Below are 18,013 nucleotides of genomic sequence, written 5' to 3'. Positions count from 1 at the left end.
TTGCGATGTTGAGGAGTATGTTTGCACATGCATAACCTGTCAGAAGGTTAAGTATGATCGCAGGAAGAATCGTAGACTTTTACGTCCTTTGCCCATACCCGATGGACCATGGGAGAGCATAGCCATGGATTTTATTTTTGATTTGCCGAGGATACCTATAGGTAATGATGGATTATGGATGATTATTGATCGCTTCAACAAGTAGGCGCACTTCATTCCTGTACGGAAGAAGATTGGGGCAGATCATATGGCGAAGTTATTCATGTAGAATATCTTCAAGTATCATGGTATGCCAAAGTACATTGTGAGTGATAGAGACCCGCGCATGACCAGCTTGTTTTGGCGGGGACTTTTTTGAGAATATGGGCACTACTCTCCTATTTTCTTTTGCTTTTCATCCACAGGACCGATGGGCAATCAGAGGAGGCTAATTCCACAGTTCTAGATTTGCTTAAATTGTTATGTTTCGGAGCACTTGTCACAGTGGGAGAAGTTTTTACCATTGGTGGAGTATACATACAATAACACGGTACATTCTTCCACAAGTAAAGCTCCATTTGAGATAGTGGAAGGCCGACGCAAGATTCCACCCATCTTGCAGATGAAAGATAAAAATTTTGAGGCTGATAAGTATGTGGAGAGCTTGGACATAGCTTATTAGAGGGTGAAACAAGCATTACAAAAGTCGTAGGAGAAGCAGAGAAAGGTAGCAGACAAGCACCGGTGTGATGTTGTCATCAAGGAAGGTGATTATGTCTTGCTGTGTTTTTAGAAAGCAAGTACATGGGGTCGTACTTGGCTATTCCCTAAGCTGAGTATGAGTTACAATGGGCCTTTCAAGGTAACTGAGCCAATTAATGATGTAGCATTTCGCTTACAATTGCTTGACCATTGGAGGATTCACAATGCTTTTCATGTGAGTCTCCTTAAGCCTTGGATCTGCCTTGGGAGATGCAGCAAGACGTGGAAGACATGGATGAGATCCTTGTACCCGAGGAGATTCTAGCACATAGGGAAAGGAAGGTAAGAGGTAAAGTTGCACGACGCTACTTGGTGAATTTTGTAATTATTCATCGTTGAATGCAAAGTGGTTGGACAAGGACGAGTTAGCAGATACACCTCAGGTGTCACAGCTTTAACTTGAGGCTTTTCAGTTGGAGCCCACTTTGCGTGGCACTCATTCAGGTTTAGCAGAGCGCTAGGTGTCTGTAGCATTACCTGATGCACAGGGGGGAGTTGGCACTTCCATTCTTTTTGTACAGACCCGCTCATGTATCTAGAGGACACTTAGTGTTGCATTTTGTTTCACCCGAGGTACTGATTGCTAACAGTATCTTTGCTGTGAGGGCCTCTATGATTGGTGTACTAGTCACTTGGTTATGATGCATCTTATGTGCAATGTATTTTGTATTTGTTACCATGGCTCTACAAATACATATTCATTGTTGGTTGACCTGTTGGCGGCATTGGTACGCTGTCCTTTCAGGTTTGGTTGGTATGTTGGGTCGCTCCCATTTCAGAGTCGGTTGATTTGTTGGCGGCATTGTTTGCTGTCTTTCAGATTTGGTTATTTGGTTATTTTTCTATTTCAGCTTTGGTTATTTCACTTTTTTTATATTTTTCCATTGCTATTATTTCTTTATGTTTGGTTTGCAGGCAATTGAGGACGTTTGTCTTCTTTCAAGAGGTGGGCCTATCACGAGGACGTGAAATTATGGGACTTTTGAATTGCGACTCCTGTAATTTGCGCATTATTGCCTTGAGCCTCTGGGGCGCGAGGGTTCGGCCATGTGTGCGGGACTTGGGGAATTAAAATTCCCTTGTGGGCCCTTGGGAATTGTGAATGTGCACCTCGTTACTAGGCAATTAATTCCTAGGGCCAATTAAAAATTGCTATTTTTAGCACTGGGGCCTTTTGGCCAGAAACAGCCCCAGAAGGAGCCAGAGCAGATTTCGAGGTTTGCCAGAGCCTACTAGAGCTGCTAGAGGAGTTTGCCACCTGCTAGAGCCTCCCAGGAGTTGCCAAGGAGCGTCGCCACCTGTTAGGAGCTACCTAAGAGCCTGCCTGGTGATTTCGCAATTGACTAGGAGCTTGTCTAGGGATTTCACAACTGACCAGGAGGCTGCTAGGTGCTGGTTGGGCTTGCCAGGAGCTGGTACTGGTGTCGTGGTTTGCCTTCAGGCTGTCCAGAGCTGCTACCAGGTGCTGCGAATTGTTTCTGGCTGAACAGGAGCTGTCTATAGGAATTTCGACCTGTTTTCTGCTTGCTTTTTGGGCTGTTGTTGCTGGTTTTGCTGTTCTCCAGGGTTGGAAGACTTCTCCTAAGCTGTTTCAAGGCTAGGCCAGAGCTGGATCTATTGTTTCTCGCTGGATATAGGGTTTTCCAGCCCCGGTGACCTGTTTTCGGAGGATTCTTGGCGAAGGAAGGCTTCTCTTTGCCTGCTTTTGCTGTTCCTGGACTTATTGCTGGCTGGTTATTGTGTTTGGAATTGATTCCTCGCGGGGAAGGTGGATTTATGCAGTGGTTTGTGGCTAGGAAGGATGTAGGTTGATTTCGACCTGTTTTGGGATAGCGATTTGGTTTGATTGCCCCAGAATCTAGCTGTGTGTGGGAGCTGTCTTGTAGTTGTGCAGTCGTGTCTGGCTAGTTGGGCACTTGGTTGTGCAATTGCAGGTGTGGCACAGACAGTGGATGACTTTGGGGTCTCTGTTGTATGCTTTGTTTGGCTGAGAACACAGGGTTGTCTAGTAATTGGATGCCATTTCACCATTTGGAGTTGAGCAAGGAGTTACGGGGAGTCTGTGCGGGAGTTGGTTTGCTTGTGGTGCAACTTCTTAGAGACCTTTGTAATCAGTCGCTTGGCTTCAAATGAATGTTAAATAAATACCGCAAGGGACGCCAATGTTTGGGGCCAATCAGTGTCCTTGTATCTGAGTAGGAACGCTCTAGCTCCTCTGGAGGACAGCGTATGGGAGGTAGTAGCCAATATCACGGCGTGGAACATTTAGGTTGCTCGCTACAGTTTGGTGATGGGTGAGCATCCGGTTCCACCTAATCGCCATTTGGCAGGATATCATCTACACACTCCGCTCCACCTGGGAGCGTGGGACCCTAGGCTCTAGGGTGACTATTGCGAGACACGCTCGTTTCTGCAAGGCTTGGCCTGCAGGAGTTTTTTACATATTCACTCCGCGAGGGATTTGTTAGTTGTATAGTCCCCCCACTTGGCTATTAGCCCCTGTACCAAAGATCCCCTAGGGAGTGAGATGGGTTTCTCTGGAACAAGCCGGTTTCTTCTTCTTTCAGCCTTTTTTCAGTTTTTCCATACTTAGCACCTTCAGAGCTGCTGTTTTGTATGAAGTCTTTCAAGCATTAATCGTTATGTTCCTTTTCTTGCAAAAAAAAGGAAGAAAAAGAAAAAAAGAAAGATGGTGATGTCCTGGTAAAAGAACCATGAAACCACCCTTAAAGCCAATAAGAAGGCAGTAATACACAACTATCTAGCCAATGCTTTCACATTAATAATACTCAGCAAATATTTCAAATACAATTTGGCCCCAAACCCTTGGCGTCCCTTTCGGTATTTCTTTATTACTTGGAAGACCCTGAAAGTGATTACAGAGTAGTCACAAATCATCTTACATTCAAAGCACTCCACATTCTATTAGGCATCAATGCCCCTTTGCCTCAACCCTAATGGGCTCTGCCTTCATCTAGCATACAATAAGCATCCAAATCTGTCCCTGGCACTTGCATAAAAACCCGAACTGTTACTAGCAATCCATTCTGGATCACATAGTTCCCCAGCTTGCCAACAAATGCCCACGGGACCATTGATGTGCTCAAAGTCCCAAATCAAAGCATAAAAGATTAACCGACAATTTTGGAGCCACCAACCACGGTCATACATGAGATATGGCATGGAGATTGAAACCAGCCTTAACAATGTAAAGGGTGGTAGGATCCACTTAATTACAGCATATACAGTAAATTGACAAAATAATTACGCACCAAAGATTAAATCACAATGAATATGAGTGAGGCAGGCTTGGCTTGTCTTGGGTTTAGCACTCCGGTGACCCTTATCATTGGAAAGATTTGTTTGCACATTTAGAGCTTTGCGGATAGCGAGGAGTTTTATATTATGCCTCTTGAGGCTATGATGTTTTGCTGGGTATGCCTTGGTGTCACAAAGTTCATGCTTTGGTGGATAGGAAGATTACTCTAGAGCATAGAGGGAAGACACATGTATTGGATGTCAAACTTAAGGAAGAGGTTAGTCCCTGTTGTATGTGCTTCAGTTATTTGCTTAGCAATGAGACACCAGATTTCTGCGTATTTAGTTTTGCAAAGGATACTAAGTCTGGCGATCCACAATTTGTTGTCTCTAAGCTGGATAAAGAGCGGTCGGATTTTCTAAACTAGTTTAAAGAGTGTTTTTTTGACTCATTGCCAGGAGAACTTCCAACTGAGAGGCTTGAGGATCATGGGATTGGTATAGTGCCAGAGAGTAGTCCACCAAACCAGCCACCATATAGGGTGAGTGTAGCCTAGCAGGAAGAGATCATGAGCTATGTGAGGGATACTTTAGAGAAGTGGCCGATTCAACCCAACTCATCTCCTTACTATTCACCAGTGCTATAAGTGTAGAAAAAGGATGGTTCATGGAGAATGTGCATTGACTATTGTGCATTGAAGATAATTGATTCCTCATTCCAAGAATAGATTATATATGGGATAGATTGGAGGGATCCACTATCTTCAGCCGCATAGATCTCAAGAGTGGGTATCATTAGATACCCACTCTTGAGATGTGTCCAAGACAGCTTTCAGGACTGGCTTTGGGCTGTACAAGTTCTTGGTTATGCCATTTGGTCCAACGAATGCTCCTGCCACGTTTAACGCATTCGTCCAGAGGATTTGTCCAAGACAGCTGTTAGGACCAGCTTTGGGCTGTACGTGTTCTTGGTTATGCCATTTGGGCTTACAAATGCTCCTGCCACCTTTAACCGGATGATCGACAGAATCTTTCGAGAGCACAATCTTTAATGGGCAGTTTTTTTGATGATATGATAGTGTACTCAAAAGATGAGATAGAGCATAAGAAGCATTTGACAAAAGTTTTTGCAGAACTCAGCAAATGCAGGCTGGTCATAAATGCAAAGAAGAGTGAATTCTTTATGCCTGAGATTCACTTTTTGGGACATCCAAAGATGGAGTGTGCATGGACCCTACTAAGATGGAAGCAATCCGCTTACATGTAGGAAGGGCATGAATTACAGCCAGCAATTCCATCTCATAGATTCCCAGATGTCTTTCATCATCGTGCAAAATCCTACTCTCATAGGCCACCACCCATCCATCCTACATAATGACGGCTCCAAGGCCATTTTTTCCACATGCATCTGCTTGGACAGCAAAAGCTTTTCAAATATCTACAAAGATCAATAGTGGATCCGAAGTAAGCTTTTCCTTTAGTATCTCAAATGCTGCAATTTGATTTTCAGCCCATATAAAAGATGCTCTCTTCTTCTGCATTGCATAGAGGAGTGAAGCAATTTCAACAAAGCGGTGTATGAACCGCTTGTAGTATGAGCATAAGCCCAAAATACTTCGTACTTCATGCAACTTTTTCAGCTATGGCCACTATTTACTTGGGTCTAATCTCACAGTGCAGATAGATCATCAGTCTTTGAGATATTTTCTCACTCAGACAAAGTTATCTGAGAAGCATAGGCGTTGGCCCAATTTCTTATTCATTTTTCACTTTCAGATAGTGCTTGTGGAGGGTAAAAAGAATGTAGAGGTTGATGCATTATCAAGGAAACCTCAGGTTTCCGCAGTAACCATCGCCTACCACAGTGGGTTGGATGCATTGAAGGACCAATATGCTCAGGATGAGAATTTCTCAAGGATTTATGACCAGTTGTCTGATGGTCAGCGTCATGAGCATTATACTCTTAGAGATGGCTTGGTTATGATGCATGGTCGCCTTTGTGTCACAAAGCAGTTGAGGTCAAAGGTTATGATAGAAAGTCATGCTCCACTGTATGCACGGCATAGAGGCATTGTATGCCATGGTGAATGCAATGGAGCACTTTTTCTATTGGCCAGCTTTGAGACGGGATGTGGATGCGTTTATTAGAACTTGCATCATCAGTTAGAACGCCAAGTTTGACCGATAGAAGACACCTGGATTGTTGCAGCCATTGCCAATCCCAAATAGACGGTGGAGAGCATTGCCATGGATTTTATAGTTGATCTTCCTAGACCACCTACGAGGAATGATTGCCCTTGGACTATTATCTTCCGGTTCAACAAGCAGGCACATTTCATTCCAGTGAGGAAGAAAATTACAGTGGATCACATGGCGAGATTGTTCGTGCAGAATATTTTAATTATCATGGGATGCCTCAGTCTATCGTTAGTGAAGAGATCTGTGCATGAGGAGTTTGTTTTGGAGAGGGATCTTTGAGAATATGGACACTTCTTTGAAGTCTTGATCTTCTTTTCATACTTAGACAGATGGGCAGTCCGAAGAGGCTAATTCCACTATACTTGCTGAAATATTATGTGTTTGAGCACAAGACACAATGGGAGAAGTATTTGCCCTCAGTGGAGTTTGCTTACAACACTATTGTGCATACTTCTATCGAGAAAGCTCCATTTGATATAGTGGAAGGAGGAAGGAAAGTCTCGTCTATCTTGCATACTAAGGATAAGATGTTTGAGGCTGATAAGTACGTTGAGAGCATGGATGGCATATCAGAAGGTGAAGCAAGCTCTCCAAAAGACTCAGGCAAAGCAAAAGAAAGTAGCTGATTGTCACCGCTATACGCTAGTGTGTAAAGAAGGTGGTTGGGTTCTTTTGCGTTTTGAAAAGGCAAGGCTGAAAAATAAGAGGGACAAAGACCGGTTGTTCCCCAAGTTGAGTATGAGATATTATGGGCCTTTTCAAATTTCAGATTAGTGATGTAGGTTACAGGTTCAAGCTTTCAGATCATAGGATTCACGGTGCTTTCTATGTGAGTCTCCTTAAGCCTTTCCAAGGGGATGTGCCAGAGGATATGCCTTTTGAGATGCATCCAAAGGTTCGGGAGCTGCATGAGATCCTAGTTCCAGAGGTGATTTTGGCACATAAGGAAAGGAAGGTCAGAGGTAGAGTTTCCCATCGCTACTTGGTGAAATTTTGGGGAATTATTCACCATTGCATTCAAAGTGGCTGGAAGAGGATGATCTGATAGATACACCTCAAGTGTTACAACTCTACCTGGAAGCTTTTCAGCTTGAGCCAACTTTGTTTTGGCTTCTTCAGGCTCAGGCTAGCGTATTTCTGGAGCATTGTCTGATTCAAGAGAGAGGTAGGACCTCCATTGCTTTGATATAGACATGCTCGGATATCTAGAGGTCGCTTGGTGACATTGTATGTTCACTCGAGGTTTGTAATACATGCGTCTATGATTGTATATTCACATGTATTCAGTTATTGCATATCTTTGTAACATCTAGATGCAATCGAGGTCACTTGCCATGTTTCAAGAGAGGGGTATGTCATGACTCATGAGGGCATGAGTTTTTTATCTTGCATGTGCATAGGACCCTAGGGGTTATTGTATTGGGGATGAATTTGTGGGTTGGTCCAAAGAGGGGGCAAAGGACCCTTAGAATTCAAGTTGGGCTATGGTTGGGTCCTAAAAATTGCCCCACTAGGGGGGGCAATGGGGGCAAATGAGAAGGGGATACCACATGGCATTCCCCATGGCTTGGATCCATTTGGCAAGGTTTCCTGTGGAAGGACCCAGGAGAATCAAGTAAGAATCACGATGGGGCTGGTTGATGAAAAAAGAGAAAACAATGGATTCCATAGGAGGTATGGTTAGTTCTCGGGCTGCGCACCAGCAAATTCCGTGACACGCTGTAGTACGCTGGTATGGATTGTGAGACTGAGTATGGAACTACTATATATGGAGTTGTTGTACAGACAGTTGTGTACGGAGCTGCTGTACGGACGATTAGTTCGACTGTATAGAGTTGCAAGCCTGTGCATGGATCGCAGGATATTGTATGGTTGTGTGGGTGCTAAGGTTGAGCATGGACTGTACAGATTGCACTGTGCAGGAATTGTATGGTCGTACGGGTGATTAGGTTAAATAGGGGCTGTGCGGATGCCCAGATCCGTACAGATTGCTGTAGTAACAGTGTACATGCAGGGAAGTATGGGCAGGCTGTCTTTGCTTGTACGGACTGTTACCATCGTGGCAGGGTGTAGAAGATGCTCTCCAATTGGAATGCCATAGCTTGTGTATGAGCGTAGTTAGTGGCTCCGAAGTTGTCGGTTAATCTTATATGCTTTCATTTGGGACTTTGATCACATCAGCAGTCCCGTGGGCATTTGTTGGCAGGCAGGGGAACTCTGTGATCTAGAATGGATTGCTAGTAACGGTTATGCGTTTTTATGCAAGTGCCTGGGACAGATTTGGATGCTATTGTATGCCAGATGAAGGTAGAGCCCAGTAGGGCTAAGGCAAATGGGGCATTGATGCCTAATAGAATGTGGAGTGCTCTGAATGCAAGAGGATTTGTGATTTGTGGTTACTGCGTAATTCTTTTTAGGGTCTTCCAAGTAATAAAGAAATACAAAAAGGGGCGCCAAGCGTTTGGGGCCAATCTGTGTCCTTGTTCTTGAGAAGGAGCACTTTAGCTCCCAATTTGTATTTGAAATATTATTAATGTGAAAGCATTGGCTGGTTAGTTGTCTAGTACCGTCCTCTTGTTGGCTGGTTAGTTGTCTATTACCGCCCTCTTGTTGGCTTTGACAGTGGTTTTAGCATGCATAGAAAGGGCAATTCGAGAGGACAGTGCTATGATCTTCTTCTTGTACACCACCCACATTGCCAGATGTCTGTAGGTAGCTAACTCCCCTTGGTTCCTCAGGAGACATTGTTTGGAGCAGCAGTTGCTGCACGTGTACTCATCAAGTTTTGGTCTTGATTCTCGATCAGCCTTTGGCCATAGAAGATTTCCTATTTCGTGTGGCTAGTGGCTCATGGTGGCCTTCCCATAGGTCCATGGTTAGCAAATGCAGAGGGATGGTACATGCCAGTGTTGTATGGTAGGCAACTAGGAGATGGTTGCCCAATACTTGTCAAGCTGCAGATGCAGATATGATAGTGCTTGCTTAGGATTGTTGTGAGGACTGATGAGCACATGGAAGCCTGTAGAGATGGTCCCTCCTGAATACTTGGTGGACAGTGAGATATTTGCATGCTGGTAGATCTAGGATTTTAATGCCACCATCTTGATAGCTTGCCCAAAGTTCTAACTTGTCTTTAGAGGAAAGTGTCTGGGGGACAGGTGCAGGCATCACTGTGTGGAATGTTTAGGTCCTCCACACTGGTTGGTGGCACCTGCTTCTAGCTTTGCAGTGAGCTGGGACCAGGAAGGGCACGATAGCCAGTTTTATCTTTCAGCGCCTCACAGATAACTGGCCCTTTGTATGGTTTTCAAATATCTAATACAGATGTGAATAACTTACAAAAAAATAGATTACCGTGTGTGTGTGTGTGTGTGTGAGAGAGAGAGAGAGAGAGAGCTTACGCGATATCTAAGCAGGTATGTGTATGCCACCTTTTGGATTCTTACTTCTTGCTTTCACAAGAAAGGAACCTTCTAGTTTCACTGTTTGGAAAAGTTTTATCTTTTAAGAGCTAAGTACTAATCAATATTAATTGAAGTGCTTTTTCAGGTCAGTAGTGTTGCTGGGAAGATTCCATCACCTGCACAAGCTATTTATTCTGCTTCAAAGCATGCTGTCAATGGATATTTTCATTCTCTTAGAGCTGAGGTGCCTGCTCTTCAGAAGCTCATTTTGCATGTGGAAATATGAAGAGTGCAAGCTGAAAATATTTTCTTAAACAGATATATCACTAGTTTCTTTGTCCCGATTGAAGTATTGTATTGATTGTTGTGGACTTCTTTCTAGATGAGTTGAAGACATTTTGACATTGAATACTATAATGGCATGCACTATTAATAACATTAAATTACTAGACTGTCTTGATTTTTTACCAATGTATCATTGTAGTTACCAAGGAACGGGAACATTCTGGAAAATCGGATGTCGGAACAGGAACGTTCCGGGAAGGGGGAACAGGAACCGGAACGTGACGTCATACACGACACGTCATCATATGACATAAAACTATGCTAGAAAATGAAAGAAACTAACATTTTACAGCTTTAAAATACCCATTTGAAACTTTCAAAGAGATTTTTTTTTTGGGAACATTTTGGGGCCGTTCTGGTTCCGCCTTGCTTCCTGGAACGGCGTTCTGGATGTCGGAACCCCTGTAACTATGATATGGGAGCCCTATCCCCTCATTCTCATCCTTTTTATTATTTATTCATTTCAAGTTCTCCACAGATCTGTTAAGAAAACAAACGATAATTTGTAGCATTATCATGGTCATCTTCAGTCATGGGATTGCCCCTACCAATGGCAATCATCCCTCAAGACCTTGGATGACTGAATTTGGACTCCACCATCCTTCCTTGGTACTTTGAACAGGGCTAACTTCCAGAAACCTAAGGGTGAACAGAAGTAAAATCATAGTAGTATTGATCACCCAATCTGAAGTCGCATGCTGATGTGGCAGCCATGCCATGTGGCATGGGACACATGGAAGCCCATGAGGTGGCACAGGACACATGGCAGCCAGTGGGGACATATAGAGGGCCATGCATGAACCATGGCACTGCTTGCCATTGTAGGAACTCCGGCCCCCATGAAGCCCACCAATTTACAAGGGAGCCAGCCCTCTATGCCAAAATGGGCACTAATTCCCACGTTTGAAGCGCAACTCCCCCCCCCCCCCCCCGCCCCCCCCCCCAAAAAAAAAAAGAAGCCTTCCCTCACTTCTTTGAAACACTTTCTCAATCCCCTCGCTGGTTCATGCTCTCCATCCTCCAGCCTCTACAGCTCCTTCCCACGCAGTCCTGCAGCAGCTTCTGCAGCAATAACAGCCGCTTTTGCTCCATCTCTAGCAGCAGCCCCTTCTGCTCCCTCTGCACCAGCCCCTTCTGCAGCAACTCCTGCAGAAGCAGCAACCCCTTCTGCTCCCTCTACAGCAGCGCTTCTGCAGCTGCAGCGGTGTCTCTACAACAATCTCTTTTTGAACAGCCCCTTCCGCAACAGTCCTTGCGCAGAAGCCCCTCTCTACAGTACAAGCTTGTTCCACAGTCCTACAACAACACATCTCCCTAGGAAATCTTGTACTCTCCCTTATAGAATGCAACTTCCTCCGAACAATGACAGTCAAATTTTGAGGCAAATCTGTACCATATTTACATTGTATTCTGCATAGCTTTTGAAGTTGCACTAGAGGACTAGAAGCACAGAGCTATGCAAAATCAGAATCTCTCTTTCAAAGCATTGGCCAAATGTTACGGATGTGTGGAAGTAGCGGTAATAATGCCGGCATCTTCCCTTAGGATTGGAGAGCCCTTTGAGCCTTGGGCACCCTAGCTAGGCTATCTTTTAAGACACTGTTTATGTATATAGAATTACTAGCCTTGAGCTTTATTTTCATGTTGTACGTAGCTCCGACTATAATCTAAGGCCTTTCCAGTTTGCAGTCGAGTTTGAAAGGTGTTGGTAAGATACCTTGGCCTTGTATCTCATTGCAATAAAGAGTAAGGATAAGGGTCCCTTAATCATGTGTTCATATTTTCTCAAGGAAGATTGTATATTTTAGTTTCTATCTTTCTAAATCTATGAGGTAAAGTAATATTCCACAATGTTATGCAAAGCAATATTTCCCCTTCCCCTTTAAGGGAGCACGGATATGTTACGAGGACAACGACATCTCTAGGAAGAGAATAGGCATTGGAAGGCCTTGTTCCCTACCTTGCATGTTCCCATGGGCTGGACAACTGTGAGCTGGAATGTGCACGGATGTAGCTGCAGTGCCTCATCGTTCGTTAGGAGTTACATAGGGCTCTAATCGAGTGCATGTGAATATCCTCATGTTGTCCAGAGCATATGTTCAAGTATTCGCAAGTGTGGTCATCTTCTTTCAAGAAGAGGACCCGGGGTTTGATCCTCAACTTGTTATATAGTGAGAAAGTCTCTATTTCCATCAATTCATCCTTGGCATCAAACATGTTTAGTGTTACAAAAATCAGAGATTAATCACCTCATGGGGTCCAATCTGCCTCCTCTAGATGGTGGCTCTTGCTTCTCATGTAGAGTATTTATAATTGCATATTCTAAGGCAAAGAGCAAAAAATATTACATCCAAAAGCATCCTTTTCCTCAAAGTAGGGGATTATTTTTACAAAGCCACTTTGGCTTTTTTTTATCCACAATGAATCACGTCCCATACTTTTTATAAAGCCACTTTACGCTTGCTTTATCCAAACATGGTTTACGCCTTAATCACAAATATTGCCCAAGGTTTACAATATCAATGAAATATCAAATTCGCCCATGGCCATATACTATGCACCGTGCGACACGTCAATCCATACCCTCACACTAATTCCAATCATCTGCACTAGTTCCATCATGTATACTCAAGCCGCCAATTACATTAGTTATTAACAATCAATTAAACGAATCACCGAATCAATTAATCCCAATATAAATGTACTCAAAGTACAATAACCAAACATAACACCATTAACAGTAGTAGCGACATTAGTATTAACATGGAATCACCCACAATACCGACCATCTAGCATGGCAAATCACATTCTACTTAGGTGTCCCCAACTAGACCATACAAAGCATTGACTAGGACCCCTGCCACGTCCAGTGCGCTCCTATGGAATACTTTTCCATAGTCACACGTGACTAAAATAAAATAATGTCCATAGCAGGAAATATTAGAAATACAATTTGTGTAACATCCCTCTTGTGTGGATTGCAACTAACCTCAGATGCGTGTTTGATTATAGGAATTGATGAGATTTAGAAAAGCTTGAAAGAACCGCTCAGGCATCCACTGAGCATCATCCTCTCGGATGATTCTAAACTTGAGCAAATATTTGACATAAACTTTACTTTTTAGGTTGCATTCATGTTTAAATATCATCATCGAGATGGTCAAAAAGTATTTTAAAGAGACCTTTAACTCTCATTAACCAAGAGATAATGAATTTAGCTAATACAAAACTCATGAGAGATTAATATCATTCTTATCTTGTAATAAGAGAAAGCACTATACCACATCCATTCATTGCTTATGTTATTCTGGTACAGGTCCAAGCATTATATGTCGTATTCCTCAATATCTATATTGTCCCATATCAGTATAATATTGAGAAATAATGACAAACAGAATGCTCCTTATGATGCGAGTAGTAATAAGTGACATACTATTATGTGGCCAGTAGAAGAGTATATGTACCTCATTGTCTAATCACACTTTAAAAATGTTGGATTTAACTTATTAGCTTAGTAATGATCCTGTATGTATTTCTTCAGCAACTAGAAATACATACAAGACATTATCTGAAGGTCTTGGAGATGAGTTACCCTCTTGCTTAGTATCGTCGTCGTCGATCATGTTGATTTTTACTGATGGAGCTTTCTTCTTCTCAGGACAATTGTTGGCCTAGTGTCCCTCCTTACGGCATCGCTAGCGAGTGATGGTCTTCTTAATTGGACCCTTTTCTCCATTTGACTTGTTGCGATCACCCTGTTTATTATTGACATTTGTAGGAGCAAGTGGGAGTATGGCTTGCCCTTGAACTTCTTACTCTTCTTTAGAAATGGTACAAATGGCCTTTTAATGTCACCCTCTTTAGGCATTCCATTTTTCCTTTCACAGTTTATTGCGAGTGATATTGCAAAATTCAATGAATGTGGATCGAACATGTTTATCTCTGCTCTGATTTTAGGTCTAAGTCCTAGTACGAACTCTCTCTCATAAATTTTTGTAAAATGATCGAAGCTGTATTATATATAAGTGTTTGCCCGAATCTCTCAATGTATATAGATATAGTCTCTTTCTCAAGTTGGCTAAAGTTATCCCATTGTTGTTTAACTTTGGCCCTAAATTGTGTTGGTAAGAGTTCTTTCTTGATAAGCTTCTTGAGCTCTCTCCATATTTTAGGATGTCTCTTACCACGTTCTACCAAAGAGTTGTATTGTCTACCAAATGATTCACTACACACTTTATTTTGTCCTTTTCTCTCTGTGAAAATGGGAAAGGGAAAACCAGATGGTAAATTGGATTACCCAATTTACTATGCAAGTAAGTTGATGACTCGACCCAATAGCAGTCTAGTATTGCCAAGCATGAAGCAGTTGGTATGGTATATAGTGTCCAAAAATTCAAACATTTTTTCATGGGGAATCAATTCATCTTTTATGTTGGTCATCAAGCCTTATTGTATTTTATCAACAAAACGGTGATTCAAGCGAGATTAGTCATCATGTTGACTAACCCAAGGCAGTACAATGGATGTGTCCTTTTTCCCATTGAAATTTTAGAAAGAAAAACTTCTTGGATTGATAGTGATTATGGAAGGTACTGTGCCATTATAACATGACTAACATAGAGAGTTTTAGCATGGTGAGCTGGAGGCCTGGGGGCCGAAGGCAAGTCTTGCATGCCTAGGTCCGTCAAGGTCCTGGTATCTTCTCCGCTCTCTGAGTTTCGTTTGGTTTAGAGAGTCCACACTTGAGGTGGCACCGAATAAATAAGATGGGGGGAAAGTGTTCTCCATGAGATATTGGTGGGTGTAAGTGCTTCACACAACAAAGCCGGCTCTCAAAACAAAACAAAACAAAACTAACAAATATCCTCAATAAAGCATCCATTTATCTCGCTCGTGATCTAGTCAAAAAGTCTTCTAGAGTTGTCGACTTCAACGATTTCTACGATCTCAAATCACATGATGGTTCTTGAGGTAAAACGTTTTGTGGAAACTCCTTTGAAGCTTTTCTAGTTGAGAATAGTTGTAGCCTTCAGACTCTCGGGCATGTCACTTTTCAATCTTTCATGGCGAGGCTTTAGCAAGGATGTGGGAGGATGGATTGACTAGGCTAGCTGTGGAGGGAAGCTGATGCTCCCTGCTGGCTGCTCCTGCTACCCACCCTTCCCGCCTTCTCCCTCCTCCCCTCAGCCCCTTCCGCCTCCACCGTCCCCGCCATCTCTCGCCTTTGCCTTCTCCCTCGCTTGCATCCTGCCTCCCTCCCCGCTTCCACTTCCGCCTCCCTCCCCGCCTCCACCTCCGCCTCCTTCCCCATGCCTCCATCTCCGTCTCCCCTCCGCCTCCTCCCCCGCCTCCCCCTCCGCTTCCTTCCCGCCCTCTTTGCGCCTCCATTCTCTACTCCCCCTATTGCTATCTCCGCTCCGCCTCCCCCCGCCGCCTCTTCTCGCTTCTTTCCCGCCTCCCTTCTTTGCCTCCTCCTCCTCGCCTTCTCCATCCTCCCTCGCTTCATCTCCTCCTCTTTGCCTCATCCCGCCCTGCCCCCCCCCTCTTCATCTCCTTCCTTCCTCTTCTTCATTTGCAGTAGGAGCATTTGTGGTTGTTAGGAAGAGGAAGATCTTGGTGGTGACCTTTGGTTTGGCCAAAGGGGCTCTATGATAGCAGTCTTGAATCCCACAGCTGTTAAGGTCCTTCTTTCTCCAGCGACAAGCAACAGGTATAGCAAGCAGTTCAATCCCTCTATGACAAGGCGATCGTGGGTAGAATTGTGGATCTCACACCCACAAGGCGATAGGTGCGAGAGTGGATATAAGCGAGCTTGGCACTAGAGGGTGACCACATTCAGGATGTCACTATCTATGGAAGAGGCATCTTCATCATCCATCTGAGCTCCTCCGATACTGCCTCGACACTTGTGGAGTAGAGCCCCATCGTCCTTGGCCCGCATATGGTATACCTCTTCCCTTGGTACCATGGCTTTACAATGGAGGACATGGACACAACACACCATGTTCGTCGTTTTTCGGTTACGCCTGCTTCCCAGGGCTCCCAAAGGAATATAGAGCCATACTCCCTCCATTGGTTGAGCATTTGGCACTGTGCTGGAGTCTCCACCAGATTTGGCCGCATCAGTGGTAGCAGATGACTGGGTCCCCAGGATCAGACTGGTGGTTGAGAGCCCAGAGTCCCTCCCAGAGTTGATCCTCCTAAAGACCCTTGAAGGGGGTACAGTTCGGCAGTGAGTGGAGATTTCTCTCCTCCGCCATCTCGCTCTCCCGCCCGCGTGTTGCTCCTCCTCCCCGCCTCCTCTCTCGCTCGTCTCGCACATCCCGCCGCCTCCCTTCCTCTTCCGCCAGCATGCCCCGCCCTTCCGCTCCCCCCTCCATCTTTCTCCTCTGCCTTCCCTCCCTCCTCCGCCCTCTTCTATGCCCCTCTTCCCCCCCCCGCAGGCTCTCCCCCCCACCTTCCTTCCACTCCATCACTCCCTTCTCCTCTCCTTCTCCTCTCCTTCCTCTCTCCTTCCTCTCTCCGTCCTCTCCACCTCTTTCCTCCGCCTCTTCGCCTCGCTTGCACCTCCCCCTCGAACGCTCTTCTTTCTCTCCCCCTTTTTTACTCATCTTCCTCCCCGCAGCGGGAGCAGTTGTGCTTGTTTAGGTGAAAGAAAATCTTGGTGGTGACCCTTGGTTAGGCAAGAGGGGCTCTATGGCAGCACCCTCGACTCCCACAGCCCTTAAGGTTCTTCTTTCCCCAGCTGACAAGCAATAGGTACAGCAGGTAGTTCAGTCCCTCCAGGACAAGGTGCTTGTGGGCAGAATTGTGGGCCTCATGCTACACGGAGACAGATGCGAGAGTGAATACAGGCGAGCTTGACATTAGAGGGCGACCACATTCAGGAGGTCACCATCTATGGAAGAGGCGTTTTCTTCATCCAACTGAACTCCCTCGACACTCATGGAGCAGAGCCCCATCCTCCTTGGCTTGCATTTAGTTTACCTCTTTCCTTGGTATCATGGGTTTATAGTGGAGGACATGGACATGACACACCATGTTCCCCGTTTTCCGGTTACACTCCACTTCCCAGAGCTCCAAGGAGTATCGAGCCATTCTCCCCTCCATTGGTTAGGCATTTGGTACTATGCTTGAGTCCCCACCAAAGTCGGCCGCCTCAGTTGTAGCAGATGATGGAGTCCTCAGGATCAGACTAGTGGTTGAGAGCCTAGAGTCCCTCCCAGAGTTGAACCTCCTTGAGACCCTCGAGGGGGGCATACTTCGCTAGCAGGTGGAGATTTCTGGGCTACCAGGCCAGTGTCTTCGGTGCAGACAGATGGGTCACCTCGCCAGAGATTGCCCTCGTGGCCACCCTCGAGCGCCTCCTCCCCCTCTCCCACAGAGCAAGTAGAGCCAGCAGACCAGAGCCCCGTGCCCCCTCAAACAAGAGCAACACGAGTCTCAGACCCCTGGGTGACCCCTTTAGAAGGGGATTGGACCTAGGTTGAAAAGAAAAAGAAACCGAGCAAGCAGGCTCGCAAGCGTCGTAGGCTCACAAGCACCGCAGGCAGAGGGCCAAACGCAGAGAGAGAGACAAGGTTGTCCGCAAGGCACCTGAGGAGGAGCAGCATCAGCAGTAGGAGCCCTTGTGTGGGGATCCACCTCCCTTAGCGGAAGGGGCCACCGCCCAATCAGATGCTCCTCACGTGGCAGAGGTCCAACGTTTGCACCCACCCTCGCACCTACAGTGAACCCTAGGAGTTTTTGATGTGGCGTTGACGAACGATAGTCAGACAACGGTTAAGGAGGAGTGAATCTAGATCCCCGGCGAGCCTGAGCAGCAGAGGGAGTTTGCGATCACCCCCTTTCCCCCCCTCCCCCTCCAGATCCCTCCCCCCTCTCCCCTCCTCTCCCCCCCCCTCCCCGCCCGCCTCCCTGTCGTGATCACCCTCACGACTCGTCCCCTTCCCTCCGGCCCCCCATCTCCTCCTGCCTCCGCAACAAGTTCCTCAGCCTCCCCCCCTCCTAGGCTTCGACACCCCTATCAGCAAGCAAGGGGAAGACGATGTCCCCTTCAGCGCCCT

The 18,013-nt window shown here is 45.4% G+C and overlaps 1 protein-coding gene across 2 annotated transcripts in view; it reads left to right on the top strand.

Moving 5' to 3' along the window:
- The window catches only part of LOC147885592 (NAD(P)-binding Rossmann-fold superfamily protein), a 57,302-nt gene that overhangs the window by 24,435 nt on the left and 14,854 nt on the right, over positions 1-18,013 (top strand). Inside the window, exon 8 of one of the 2 annotated variants that reach the window (XM_087396295.1) lies at positions 9,748-9,846. The exons of the other annotated variant lie outside the window; for it this stretch is intronic. Coding sequence (XP_087252421.1) covers positions 9,748-9,846 — 99 coding nt within the window. The remainder of the gene's footprint in view (positions 1-9,747; positions 9,847-18,013) is intronic. 2 annotated transcript variants of the gene reach the window in all.

Source organism: Dipteris shenzhenensis, chromosome 25 (genome assembly GCF_047967505.1).
Source record: "Dipteris shenzhenensis isolate YYH24624 ecotype China chromosome 25, Dip_SZ_1.0, whole genome shotgun sequence".
In the NCBI taxonomy this organism is placed as follows: Eukaryota; Viridiplantae; Streptophyta; class Polypodiopsida; order Gleicheniales; family Dipteridaceae; genus Dipteris; species Dipteris shenzhenensis.
Note: the sequence above shows the minus strand (reverse complement) of the source record. Positions and strands in the feature narration are given on the sequence as shown.